Raw genomic sequence first — 14661 nt, 5'->3', positions numbered from 1 at the left:
GCGCCCCATAAGCTCTCGTACAACCGATCCTAGGTTGACTGTAGTATTTTATATATTGTTTTACTAGAGACTGTGATGTATGGGCTCTCCACATTATATCTGTCTGCGGTCTGGCTTTCATGGACACCCACGTGACTTTGCTCGTCCAATGATCAGCCTGTTTCGATATTTTCCCTTTTGCAGTAAATCCAACGCGTCTGCATCACGCGGCAGGATGACACATGTTGACGCCATCCATGGCATTTTTATTTATCAACACGATTTCACATCACGAATATGCGTCTCCAACACATTTCTTGCCCACCCAGTAATCAGTAGCAGTTTCAGAGTGTTCTTTATTATTTCTTTTGAGTGAATTTTCTTCGTAAGTATAAATGGAAATGGAGGGGAGGAAGGAAAAACAACTCAATCTGAGCATCTCCACAACACACACACACACACACACACACACACACACACAAGCACTCAAAGGCTCGAGCCTCTGATCCAACCTGACATCTCCTAAGCTACCGTTTCCTCGTTGCTGCTTAACTCGGACCACATTTCTCCCAGAGAGCCTCTCTCCTCTCGCCGGCCCGGACCTCTCTCCCCATTCCCCTTTTCTCTCTCTCTCTCCCTCGCTCTCTCTCTCCGTTCCCGTGGCCCAGCATCTGGTTCGAATATAGCGGCGTGTGCTACTGCGTTGGCGATAGAAGTCAGGACTGTAGGCTTCCCTTTTGATTTTTTTCTCCCCATCCTCCTCGTCCCTCTTCCTGCTCGGCTCACACAATGCCCCGCATTGAGAGAGCGAGGCTGAGTCTTGTTGATGTGTGGCATGCTGTATCCAGATACACTGACGTGAGGGTTGGAGTGCTGGTGGGCTTTGTTATTTTGTGTCTTTTATATAATGTTAAAGTTCCACCCTGGTGTTGTTTATTTGCATGATCATGCTTAATGGTCAATATCATTTATGTAGCCACATTTCCTTCTGAGGAAATTGGACTTCTATTTTCATCCTTCAGCAATTTATCTAGTATTTATTTAGTTCTTTTTAGTGAACGGAACTGATTTGCAACTGCATCACCAGTTTTTCTCTTTGTTGATCCGTTTTGCATTGTGCTCGTCTATTCTTCGGTCGTCATCTTCCACAGCTGGCGTTTTAAAATGTTCCGTTTTGAATCCTACAATGAATTTGAAACCCCCAAAAAGTATCGCATGAACCAATCTGTGTTTCTCTCCGTGTTTGTCGTGGTGTTTTGCTCCCGTGCTGCAGACTGAGGCCAGGGAGACGATTCCCAGGATGCTGGCGGAGCTGGACCTGGGCCGCACGGAGAAGTGCGTGAGGGTGAACTCGGTGTCCAGCGGCTTCGCCGAGGCTGACCTGCAGGTCATCCTGCAGGCCGAGGTTCTGCCTCCTGCCATCATGCTGCCCAAAGTGGAGGACACGCAGGAGGTGCAGTGGGTAAGTTCCACATATTGGCCACACGTTAGAAGTCAAAAAGGCTGAATGTAATAACCTGAAAAGAGTTTTTTTTTTGGGGGGAACCATGTGTAACAACTTTGTTGCAATACATACAAAAAAAACTGAAATACGGCTACATATACCCGTGAGTTTTCTCCCTTTCACCTCTGGGTGTCTTTAAAAAAAAAAGAAAAACACACAGTGTGCTCTTACACAAACTCAGAGAGTAAGAGGAAACCACAGGAATCTTCAAAGCAATCATAACAAACTTTTCCATTTCCCAGTAAGAGTGGGAATCGATCCCTGTGGCTGGACTCAGGGACAGACGGGGTGTTTTCCTTGGCCGCCGCTCAAGAAACGCATGACATTTCTTTGGGATTAGCTTCAGAAGCCCGATAGCTTTCTGTAACAACACAACGGTGCCTTCTGCCACTGCTGAACTTACTGGAAAGCCGCCTCGACCAGCGCCGGGCCGTGGCTGCGAATGAATTCCAGCGAACTTAAAGCCAGACGGAATCGAATGAAAAGAAATCTCAAACGTGCGCTCCATCCCGCCGTTCGTGCGCGCCTTTTGAATATTCTTCCAATATGAAATCAAAAGGCCGTCCTGTCAGTGTGAGGAAGATCACAAGCTAATATATTGACGCACAAAGTCAAGAGCAAGCGAAGACCGCACAGTTCCCTTCGACTTGGTGCTTAAAAAGATCTCCCGTCACGCCCCCCAACCTGATCTGACGTCAGATATCCTCAGCTTTTGCACTTTTTTTTGGTTCCCTTTTGAAATGCTCGCGGATGTTGACTTTACGGAGTACAATTTGTCCTCGCTAACTGGGCCTGCGTGCGCCCCAGTTAAGAGGCGGTTTGTCTGGGCCCGGCCATCCCTCTGGCTTCCTATAAAGGGGCGCTGCCCGGATGTCAGGGCCCGAAAGGTCAGGAGACGGTGGCATCATTAATGCAGCTGTGATCAGATCCATATGGTTCGCTCACTGTCCGCCGCGTCTGAAGACAGTTCAAAGGTTCTGAACCAAAGTGCTTTCTGCTAATTCACTTTTGTTTGTTTGTTGTTTGTTTGTTCTTTTTGCAAACACTATGAACCAACAGCATACTGAAGCACTATTTATACATAAAGCTTTTATTACCGCGTCAAGCTGCAAATTCCAATCTGTGCTCGGTGATTTCAGAAGAGGAGGAATGAAGATTTGTTTAGAGGAGGGAGAGAAGTGAAAGGAGGGTGTCTCGTCTGGCTTTTCCCAGTGTTACGACACACACACACACACACACACACACAGTCTTGGGGCAGGAAGTTTTTAACTAGTGCTTTTAATTAGAACACATCTATTTCCTGCTGCCCTTTCTTTCTTCCAAGTCTAATTGCTGACAGGTGTTCACCAGTTCTCTCCCTGAGCTCAGCCGTCCCTCCCAGTGCTGCTTTCCTTCACTTTGGTCGATTTTTATTCTGCATGCATTTCCTTTTAAATAATAATAATTGTAAAAATAATTGCCTCGCTTATGCATGCTTCTTTTTCATTTTACAGCTTTCGAGTGCACTGTAAATATGTCTGCACGTCGTATTTACTGTGTGTGTGTGTGTGTGTGTGTGTTTTGTCAGGGTGGGTTTCTGCATCAGCAGGTGCATGTGTGCTTGAGTGTGTGGCTCTTGGTGGGACCTGGCTTTCGTGTGTGTGTGTGTGTGTGTGTGTGTGTGTGTGTGTGTGTGTGTGCACTCTCTCTAATCTCATCCTCAAACTTTCTCCGTGTCGTCCTGTGTTGTGTCCTCTGCTTTGTGTTGCGTGCGTCCCATTCTCTCCGCTCTTGTAAATCCCTCACTTGTTTATTTGTCTCCCTCCTTTTAATTTTTTTTATTGATATTAGCACAGGAACCTCCAGGACTGATTTGTCGCTAAAAGATGGACTTGCTTGTTTCCCTTTGTGTGGAAAACCTTTAGCTCTGCCTTCCTCCTCTCCCCTCGGCCCTTGTGTGACTGACAGGCCTTATTGGGCTTTAACAGGCGTAACTCCCTCCTTTTGTCCGCGGGACAATTCTCACACGGACTCGGAGCCGTGCGCATTCTTTGCCCACCGCACTATTTGGTGTGCACTGGGACCGAAAGAATCGCGCCCCCCGCCCCTGTTCCGCTCCTCCTCCTCCTCCTCCTCCCATCCCCTCCCTCTCATCCCTCTCTCCCTCTCTCTCTCTCTCTCTCCGCTTCCCCTCTGTGAAATGAACACTTCAGCAGGCCGGAAACATTTAATCTGGCCCCCTTTTGAAGAAAATTAATTGAAACTTGTCCCACTATAGCCTCCTTTTCTCTATAGCTCCGTCTCTCCCTCCTTCTCTTTTCAGGATTGGGTGGCGAAAATTGTCAGAGGGTCTTGTTTTGTAGCGTGGCTCTGAATGGCAATAAGAGGTGTTATTCCTTGTCTTTTTTCCTTCCCTTTTACGTTGTGAATAACATCTTAAAGGGCCGGTGTTTCTGAGAGACCATTGACTGCTAATAGTGGCTGTGTGCGCCCGCAGGAACAATGCTGGAGCGCCGTACCGCTCGCACGCCGTAGATCAGGCACTTCAACGCGTACAAAAGCCGGAGAGGAGAATCCAGCCGGCGGACAGAAACATGTAATCAGAGCGGCGGCGTGGCTCTTTAGCCGCATTGAGCTGTCATTTGCTTCCCGAGCGGCGAATCCGAGCGGCGCGGCTCGGCGCGGCCTTCGTCGAGGGCTTTGCGTAGGCGCGCCGTCGCCGTGGTAATCTGTCTGTGTGTAGTGTCGGGGCCACGGCTATCTGGTCTCCTCTGTCACAGAAATAGGTTTATCTACACCCTCTTTTGCACACCCTCTCTCGGACACCACCCTCACACACACACACACACACACACACACACCCCTTCCCCTTCCTGTGTTGGCGAAGGAGGGGGGGATATTATGCTAAGCCCCCAGCGTTAGTTTTTATGTTGCCATAGCAGCCCTGCTCCCACAGGGTTGTGACCTCAGATGATTACAGTACAAAGCCTATTGGGTCTTGAAAACCTCTTTGAAGATGAAAAGTCTTTGATGGTTTGTATTTATGCAAATCTCTCAGATATGATTTATCCAACTGAGATTGAATGGAGAGATGATTAAAATTGGCCCTATTTATTTTTTTTGAAATCCTTCAATGGAGGCCCCGCTCTTTTGGGTTTTCAAGAGAACAAGAGTGGTGAGTGCCGGGCGCCGGGTTGTTTTGCTCTTCATTTAGAGAAATGGCAGCGCTGCACCTGAGGTTATTTATATCTCTCTCTCTCTCTCTCTCTCTCTCTCTCTCTCTCTCTCTCTCTCTTCCCCCCCGGTGTGTCAAAGAGGGAGCTGAGGAAAAGGAGAGGAAGGGTGGGGCGACATGGAGTTAGACATTTCTACTCTGAGCTTTTGCGCCCTCTCCCACTTTTTTTTTTTTTTTTGACTGGCTTTGAAAGGAAATATCTGACGGAAGGGGGCTTTTGTGTGTTTCCAGATGATAGATTTTGGAATTTGGGCTACCCCACTGGCAGTCCAGGGCTCGCTGTGAACTGGTCTGTTGGAAAAAATTGAATTGCTTTGGTCTTCAAAGAATGAAACCCGGGTTTTAAAGCCCTACTTAGGTGAGCTTGCATATTAGCAGGAGTCGCGCGGAATAGAGGCCTCGGCAAAGTGTCACATCACACTCTGATTGTTGCTCCAGCCTCGCTGTTCCCCCGCCATGGAGGGGGGGGGGACAGAATAATGTCGGGAGTAAAACACACTCAAAGACATCCCAAATCTTGTTTCTTCTCCACTTTTTTTTTTTTATTCATTCTCCCCCTGCTATTTAGTTTCTTCTTCTTCAGTTTGCCGTGTGTGTGCGTGTGCATCACTTCCATGTGTGTGCACTCTCTCTCGGGGGAGCACACGCTGTAGTTGTGCGGCAGCCTCGGTGAAAGAAGGTAGAGCAGGAGACTTCAGACGAAAGGGGGAACCCCGGTGATAATGTAAAATATTTCATTTCACCCGCTTTTGTCGCCGCTCTCTCTCTCTCTCTCTCTCTCTCTCTCTCTCTCTCTCTCTCTCTCTGCACTATTTGAACCCTGGCAGACGTGTTTCTCAGTAAGGACCAAAATGGGAACGGTGCAGGTAATAAAGGTGTCAAGATTCAAATCATAAGTGAGCTTTTGCACGTTAACATTTTTTTCCTCCCCTCCTCCTCCTCTTCCTCCTTCCTCTCCGTCTCTTACCCCCGCAGTGTATTTTGAAAGATGTCATATCATTTATGTATTTTTTATTTTTTTCATGAATGCTGAACATTTTCTTTCCCTCCAGTTTTAAATTCGCTCTGACTCGATAGCTCAGCATCTCAGTAGGAGCTCCCTGTTTTTTCCTCTTTCGTATAACTAATAATGCATTGACAAGTGTTCCTTTGAGGGAGGCAGCTGCACTTCAGCACACACTCTACATTGGAGCAGGAAATATATATATATATATATATATATATACACAAAATAGCACTAATGTTTTAAAGCTCATGTGTGAAAAGCCTTTTTCCTTTTTATCCCAAAAGCTGCAGAGAATACATGTCCTCCACCAAAGCACAGGCATCTAATGAAAGTGGACTGTAGGAGTAGTGAGAACACACACATGCATTGTGACTGCTCCGAGCTTCATTGTTTGCTATTTGCAGGAGCAGTGGGTGTTGTTAATGAGTCGGCCTGACATCGTCCCCGTGTGCTTAGTTTGTTGGCAGGTTTCAGCACCACTTGAAAGGACGGCCGCTGACGGAGCCCATCCGCCTGGTCACCTTTGTGGAAACCGCTGTGGGCCTGCTCAATTTTCAGGTAAATCGCGAACAAACAAACAAACGGCCCCCCCAAAAAAAACTGCCTGCGTAAGACATTACTTGTGCAGTTTGCCCATTGTTCAGTGCAGATTAAAGACTGGCGTCAGCGAGCGGAAGCGCCCCACGCGTCCAAAATGAAAGGGAATCAAAAGCTCTCAAAATGAGCTTTGTTTCTTTTCTCTTTCTGTCCGTGTGAGTCTCCCTCCATCCATCGCTGGCATTTTTTAATTACTAACTGCTCTAATATCTTCGTAGTGGAAGAGTTCTTAATGATATTTTGGCAAGCGTCAAAGCGGCTCCTGTCCTGTACAGCGTCGACCTTCAGCTACGCGGGGAAAAGGGCACGCTTTTTTGCGGCATTCTGGGGAGATACATGCTGTCCCTCCTCCTCTTTTTTGATTTGTCTTTTAGCGCCCCACTCCAGCTCTGTGGCTGTCTGTTGTGTCTGTCGGTGTGTGTACTTGTGTGTGTGTTTTGATGGCGGGGGGTGCCTCTGCGTGCTTTCTTAAGAACACCCTGTATCTTTGCCCAGACTGAACCCCAGGTTACAAGCAGGGAAAAGAAGAAGAGGAAGAAAAGAAAAAAGAAAAAAGCTTTGGCACAGCTAGTGGTGAAATTAATTTGGAGGCCAACAAAAGCCAGGAGACGCATTCCTATTGTTTCTCTTTCTCCAACCCAGACTGTCACTTTGTAGACATTTTGTTTTTCTTTCTTTTTTCTTTATATTGTATTTTATAATAAATGTGGTCAGAAGCCTTTATTGTTTTACAATTCAGTACAGCTACCAATATGATACCTGACGTCTATTTTAATGCCATCTCAAAAATAAATAAAGAATTCAAAAACATCATTTTCTTTTTTTTTCTTAATTTGACAAATTAAATCAACTTCCCCATGCGTCATAGGGCTCTCAATACAAAGTGGCCGTACAAAAACGTTCTTACAGGAAATACGCGGTTGTAGAAAAAGTAAACAAGGCTAAATATGGCAACACATTCAATACGTGTGTTGGTTAGCATATTTGTTAAGAGAGATTGTGTCGTGCTGATGGCTGTTTTTGGAAACTCCGAAATCCACATTATCTGATCTGCTGTTTGAATATTGGATTAAGATTAACTCGCAGCATTGGTGCCAATAGGGCCGACGTTTCTCTCCCTTTTTACACCTGTGTCCCTTCAGACCGCCTGTGTTATACTAATATATATTCTGTGCAGGCGGTGTGTGAGGAAATCCGTCGACTCGCTCCGGAGGCCGGTCTCCACCATGACGGCGTGGTGTTCGGCTCCGATGACTTCTGCGCCAGCATCGGTAGCCATTATACCGTCTGCTTAACCACCGCACTCTTTCTTGGCCACACATGTGCTCCTCTCTCTCTCTTTCTCTCTCTCTCTCTCTCTCTTTTCTGGATTTGCGGCAGAGAACGTTAGGCTGTGTTGCATTGTAAAATCTGTCTGTCTGCAAAAGCATGTCTCGCATTCCCCTTCCTCCTGTTTTGGATGATTAAAGTACTTCAGGAAAAGTGGTTACAAATCCAGTATTTTACCTTAAATAAACGGATGATTTGTAGATGTGGGTTGTGTGAGCGAAGAGTGATATGGAGGTTAAGACTCATTTCCTTTATTTTCTATATCAAGATATCTCAAGAGTGTGTTATTTTAATCTTTCCACAAGTAAAAGGGGGCTGCATTTAACTCATAATCTACTTTTAGAGTCCCGTTTGTAGCCAGTTTAACCCCTGGTTGGCTTGTTTTAACGGAGAAATTTAGTAGGTACAATATGCAAACAGTGGTTGAACTGCTGGTCCACTCCCTTTTTGATAATTCCTGGCATATATTAGATCATACAGATGTTGACAAACTGCATAATTTGCAGTTGGACATGGTAATATATCGCAATGTTTGATATGGCAAAATGTTTAGAATTGCGACTAAAATATCATGATATCATATTGTGACTTAAGTATCATGATAATAACACATCGGGACTAAAGTATTATGATAATATTGTATTGTGACTTAAGTATCAGGATAATAACACATCGGGACTAAAGTATTATGATAATATTGTATTGTGACTTAAGTATCAGGATAATAACACATCGGGACTAAAGTATTATGATAATATTGTATTGTGATTTAAGTATCAGGATTATATTGTAATAGTGATTTAAGTGTCATGATAATATTGAGATTTACAGAGTACGATAATATCGTATTGTAACCCAAGTATCATGATAATATTGTATTGTGACTAAAGTATCATGATAATGTCATATTGTGACTAAAGTATCATGATAATATCGTATCGTGGCTAAAGTATCATGATAATGTCATATTGTGACTAAAGTATCATGATAATATCGTATCGTGGCTAAAGTATCATGATAATATCGTATCGTGGCTAAAGTATCATGATAATGTCATATTGTGACTAAAGTATCATGATAATATCGTATCGTGATAATATCGTATATTGTGACTAAAGTATCATGATAATATCGTATCGTGACTAAAGTATCATGATAATATCGTATCGTGACTAAAGTATCGTGATAATATCGTATCGTGGCTAAAGTATCATGATAATATCGTATCGTGACTAAAGTATCATGATAATATCATATCGTGATAATATCGTATCGTGACTAAAGTATCGTGATAATATCGTATCGTGACTAAAGTATCGTGATAATATCGTATCGTGGGGCCTCTGATGAGTCCCACCCCTAATATGGATTTAATGGATACCGAGAAACAAGTATTTCAGCTAAATGTCATATAGTAAACTAGATCTAATGACAAAATCTATAGATTTTAACTGATCAAGGTGTTTCTCTGCGCCTTTAATTTCCCAGCTTGTGCTCCTGCCTCTCTCTGAGATCTTATGTGAGCGTATCCCCGTATTTTGTACTCCAGGTGCCACGCGGACTGAAGATGCCAGGGAGCTCCTCTACGCGAGGCAGAAGGTGGTGGTCACCACCAAAGCGTTCGGCCTGCAGGCCATCGACATGGTCCACATCGACTACAAAGACGTGGAGGGCCTGAGGCGCCAGGCCAGAGAGGGGGCTCTCATGGGCTTTACAGGTAGACTTCCACCCTCAGAGTCTGCCCCTGTCCATTAACTACAGTCACTTTTGAGTCACCTCAACGCGTCGGTCTGATTTCTGCAGTTGCGTCACGTGGTTCTCGGTGGTTGCTCTTCAATTGTATCCCATATGTTGTTCACTCCGCCCTGTGGCACCATAACAGACTCCCCTCTACTTCCTGTTGCATTCAGGCAATCACACGTGTCGGTTTTCACTCCTTCCTGTTACTCCGTCTTGCTCTTCCTGAGTGAGGGTAGGATGCACGAGTTAGTTGATTTTAAATCACAGTGGAAGGATGCGGAACATCTGGCTTTTCATTTGACTTTAATACACGTGTATTGTTCAGTGTAGGGGAGGTCTGAATGGCCTCAAAATGGCCATTGTGTCTGACTTTACAACCGACTGCTTTGTCTGTCTGTCTTTTCTTCAAGCACCTCAGGTGCTGCTGAAGTGAATTGTGAACACGCTGCTGTTCTTAAATGCTTTTCTGACATTTCTGTTGTGCCCACCATGAATGGTGTGTGTGTGTGTGTGTGTGTGTGTGTGTGTGTGTGTGTGTGTGTGTGTGTGTGTGTGTGTGTGTGTGTGTGTGTGTGCGCACTCAGGTGGCGTACCTGCTTGTGTCCAAATGTGCATGCGAGTATGATTAAAGGGAGTTTAAGTAGTGGTAGCATCTACTTTAATGGTGCTCTGTGTGTGTCTGTAGCCAGGCAACGCTTTCAGAATGTGTGTGTGTGTGTGTGTGTGTGTGTGTGTGTGTGTGTGTGTGTGTGTGTGTGCCCCGCAGACTGCATGTAACAGACCACAGAAGGCAGGACAGCCTGTTCCAAAATGGATATTCCATCCATTCTTGCTTCTCTGCAGCAAATGTATTTATTTTGGTATTTAAATCATTTTAATGTTTTATTTAGCTTGTTGTTATGTCGAGCTTGTTTTTTCTTTGAATGTGAGATCTAGGAATAAGGCCGAACAGCGTCAGCAATAAGTCAGCTTTTACACTGCAAAGAAATGGAGATTAAAAAGAAGAAGAAAAAGCACATGACATTTGTATTTTTTTGCCACTGCAAAACTGTGACTCCTCCATGTTGCACTGGCCGAGACGCGAGCCACTGCACTCCACATCATCACATCTGTCTCAAACAGCAACTAATGTCCAGATGACCTCGTGTGCCACCTCCTACTCTCTGGTGTGTGCATGTGCATTTCTGTGTCTGTATATCCAAATTATTGTAGCTATAGTGAACAGTGTTCCAATGTGATCGATTGCACAAAGGGTGCACATATTAGATATACTATATATATATATATATATATATATATATATATATATATATACTTGGTTGTAATTGTTTTGCGTTTGTGTGAATCAGAACGACTTATCCTTTTGCAGCAAACACTCATTCATGAAACAAGGCTGCAGGTTTTGCTCGTATGACGGTGAAAAAATACATAAAAGCTAATGATGGAATAAATGGTGAGATTTGATATGGAACCGAACCATTCAGAGCACTGGATTAGTGGCTTACCAGCCGTGGGCACTCTGTATAATCTTAGTTAGTAGCTATTACTGGCCCCAGTGTGCTTAAGCAATAATACGGGGCAGCCAAAAGCCTCTACCTGTGCAGTAATTGACCTTGGCAGCATCTAAGCCGCGTACGATGCCATTAGCACCGAGCACAGAACGCGCCGGTGGAGCACAAACCCCCGGTGCTGCTTACGGGTCGACGGGACGGGCAGCCCAAAGCTCTGCAAAACCTCCACAAATGCCAAATCTACTGGGAGGGAGGCTCATTCATTTTGTGGATTTGATTCTAAAGCATTTTGACTTCATGAGTGCCTTGTTTCATGTGCCGTGAACTAGGCGTCGCTGCTAAGACTCGGTGATCCTTCCCAAAGTGTTCGCCTCCCAGAAATAATAATTCTTTAAAAAAAATCGGCTCCACAAAATGCCGTGCTCTCGGGGACCCCGCATTTCACTTCCATCCCGGGGACCCTGCCCATCATTCGCCTGAGAGCACTTTGCTAAATAGCAATCCTCCAATGAGACGCCAGCACCACATGGCAGCCCGGGATTGGCTGGAGGGCGTGAATGATGCCTTTTTAGGAGAGCCAATGGGGTTGCAACTGAGGGCACCTGAGTCACCCTGTCTTGTTCCATCGCTCCGTCATTCTCCTGTTGTCCTACACACACACACACACACACACAGAGACACCCTCTTTGAGTGTATCGAAGCCTGCCAAGTTCAGTGTGGAAACAGGCTTCTGTGTCCAGCCCAGAGGTAAAACAGGTGGCGGAGGAGGGAACACGTACTCCTCTCGCCTCAATCCTCGTAGGATGCAACACACACACACATGCACACGCGTGGAAAACGGATTCCCATTATTGCTGCGAGTTCTAAAATACCACTTGATAGTAAAGCACTGCAGACGAGGTGGTGCAGGAATAAATAAACACACACGCACACACTCCAGCGTAGCCCTGGGGAGTCCTCAGGCTGTTAGTCCACCAGAAAATGTGCAGTTGACGGTCTCTCTGCTGCACACAAACAAACAAACACGGAGGCGTTCACGAATCCTCAATGACACACTAACAAGTGTCCTCTGAACGGTTTCTATTAATCACAAGCTGCAAGTCGATGTTCTGTCATTAGTAATTGTCCAAAGCCTTTAACAGTGTGTTGATTGTGTGAAGGGCCGTGTGTGTTTTTCCGAGGTTAACTGGGGTGAGCGGAGCCGGGTTCTCTCCTCTCCTCCTCTCCTCTCCTCTCTCCTAGGCTCAAATTCTTTTTTTTTTTTCTTCTTCGCTCGGCCACCTTGAGGGATTTGTCGCCGGCGACGCAACTAAAGCCCGTTTCTCACCAGACGTTTTCATAACCTAAACTTATCGGTACAAGTTTGAGCTGCAAACGTACACGGGATTATGTCTGCGGCGTTGGCCCACATTTTGAACTAAGAGGGAGTGGGAGTGTGTGTGTGTGTGTGTGTGTGTGTGTGTGTGTGTGTGTGTGTGTGTGTGTGTGTGTGTGTGTGTGTGGGGGGCGGGGGGCGGTGATGTCAGACAGAGCCGGAGCTCCATTTTAAGATTGTGTTTCACTTCTGGAAGGAATGTGACCACCGATAACCAGCAGAGATAGAGAAAGTACGGAGGCGCTGTCAAACGTACGAAGCATTTTCTTTATATCGCATAATATTTGTCGTGAGGATGCATGGAGCAGTTTTAACGCGCGCATGAAGGCCATCCTCGCTCTACAGGTGCGCCGCCTCACCCTGATACGCCGTCGTCACCGGCAGACGACTTGCGTCACACAGTATGGCCTAACTGAGCGCAATGTACAACTATTGGTTGTTTCTTTTGTTTCTTTACTTGATTTCATTTGAATCCACTGCTAGCCCGCTGTTAGAATTACCATATTCCGTGTGTGTGTGTGTGTGCAGGTAAGCAGGTCATCCACCCAGGGCAGATCCAGGCTGTGCAGGAGGAGTTCTCCCCGAGTCAAGAGAGGGTCCAGTGGGCCACAGAGCTCATCGCTGCTTTTGACCAGCACCAAAAGGAGGGAAAGGTAAACGCTAACGTCCTCGGCCCAAAAAAGTCAAATCCCATTCTTCTTTCAAATGTATTGTTTTGGTGAAAGATTGCTGCCCATAAGTGCTCATTGCTGTGGCCAGGATGTTTAGCCCTTCGTTAGCATTTGTCCTGGTTGTTCGCTGAATACTTCCAGTACTCCTGAAACAGAGCTATACATATTTTTCAAAAGTCTGTTAAAATATACGCTGACTTCACAAAGCATCCACACATGTTTAGGGAAGGGACCTCGGATAAACCAGGGGATCACATACATATATTTATATCACACACATATATATATATGTATGTGATATACTTGAAATGTGACTTGTGTTGAGAGGAGCGGAGTCTCCTGCTCTACGGGGCCCGATCCTTTTGTGTCCCCTCTCACACCTCTGTAGTTCCAGATAATGCACACTGTACACCCCTGGGTGACTCTTTGAAGACGACATAGGGGACGGGGGGCGCGGGGGGGTGGAGTTGGGCCAATTAAGTGTACAATATTATTGTTCCTAATTTAGTGCATGGTTGGATCCTGTGTGCCGAGCTCTGTGGGCTATCTGCTGAGGTAATACACAATCTGCCCACACCGCTCTGCCTGCCAGGGCGGCTCACTAAGCATCGCCCGAGGGATTCATATCCTATACCCATCCCTCTGCTGTGTGTGTGTGTGTGTGTGTGTGTGTGTGTGTGTGTGTGTGTGTGTGTGTGTGTGTGTGTGTGTGTGTGTGTGTGTGTGTGTGTGTGTGTGTGTGTGTGTGTGTGTGTGTGTGTGTGTGTGTGTGTGTGAGTGAAACAGCGAGCAGGGTCAGTCCCTTTGTCTCGCAACACGACAGGTGCTTGTTTTTCATAATTCTCACTTTGGTCCATTTGCTACTGCAACTTTATATTTGTTGTAACTAAAGAGTTTTAGTGTTAATTACCATGGGAAAAAAACATATTATTTCATGCTACATCCCCACACACACAACATATGTATTATAAAGTGGCTTTGTTGTGTTGTTTTTAGCACAGTGATCTACTTTCTCCCCCTTGAGATGTAACCTTTAAAGTCCTGACGTTCCTCCTTGGCCCCTCCCTCCTGTGACCCTGTCCAGGGCGCGTTCACCTTCCGCGGCAGCATGATCGACATGCCCTCGGTGAAGCAGGCGCGGAACGTCCTCGTGCTGTCCGCCGCCGTGCCGGAGAAACGACGCGGCTGACCGGCGGGAGGACGCTGCTTCTCACCCGGACCGGGCGAGAGAGGCCGAGAGGAAGCGGGAGCAAAAAGCAAACGCTCATGAACTCTGCGGGCGCTGGTTTTAATTTACGTCGTAGTGTTTGGACTGTGATGGCAGTCGCCGTGAAGTTTTGGCTTTTTTTCTTTATTTTTTTCTCTCTGCTGTTTGTGTTTCAAACACACTTTCAGATGTTTCTCATAAAATCTGCACGTGCAGTCAGAGCAGCCTCTCAGATGTCGGCTTTGGCACACACTGCTGCTGTGCCATCATGTCATCCTCCTGTGTGTGTGTGTGTGTGTGTGTGTGTGTGTGTACCATCATGTCATCCTCCAGTGTGTGTGTGTGTGTGTGTGTGTGTGTGTGTACCATCATGTCATCCTCCAGTGTGTGTGTGTGTGTACCATCATGTCATCCTCCAGTGTGTGTGTGTGTGTACCATCATGTCATCCTCCAGTGTGTGTGTGTGTGTACCATCATGTCATCCTCCAGTGTGTGTGTGTGTGTACCATCATGTCATCCTCCAGTGTG

The 14661-nt window shown here is 46.0% G+C and overlaps 1 protein-coding gene across 1 annotated transcript in view; it reads left to right on the top strand.

Annotated features, from left to right (window-relative positions):
• Window positions 1–14144, top strand: part of clybl (citrate lyase beta like) — a gene marked incomplete at its 5' end in the record, with an annotated part of 59963 nt that extends 45819 nt beyond the window's left edge. The window contains 6 exons of the mRNA XM_079231400.1: window positions 1253–1441; window positions 6160–6261; window positions 7478–7571; window positions 9179–9346; window positions 12784–12908; window positions 14011–14144. Of these exons, the coding sequence (XP_079087526.1) occupies window positions 1253–1441; window positions 6160–6261; window positions 7478–7571; window positions 9179–9346; window positions 12784–12908; window positions 14011–14115 (783 nt within the window). The 3' untranslated portion in view covers window positions 14116–14144. The remainder of the gene's footprint in view (window positions 1–1252; window positions 1442–6159; window positions 6262–7477; window positions 7572–9178; window positions 9347–12783; window positions 12909–14010) is intronic.
• Between the last annotated feature and the right edge of the window lie 517 nt (window positions 14145–14661).

This window comes from Taurulus bubalis (genome assembly GCF_910589615.1).
Source record: "Taurulus bubalis genome assembly, chromosome: 15".
Classification (NCBI taxonomy): Eukaryota; Metazoa; Chordata; class Actinopteri; order Perciformes; family Cottidae; genus Taurulus; species Taurulus bubalis.
This window is presented reverse-complemented; position numbering and strand designations above follow the sequence as displayed.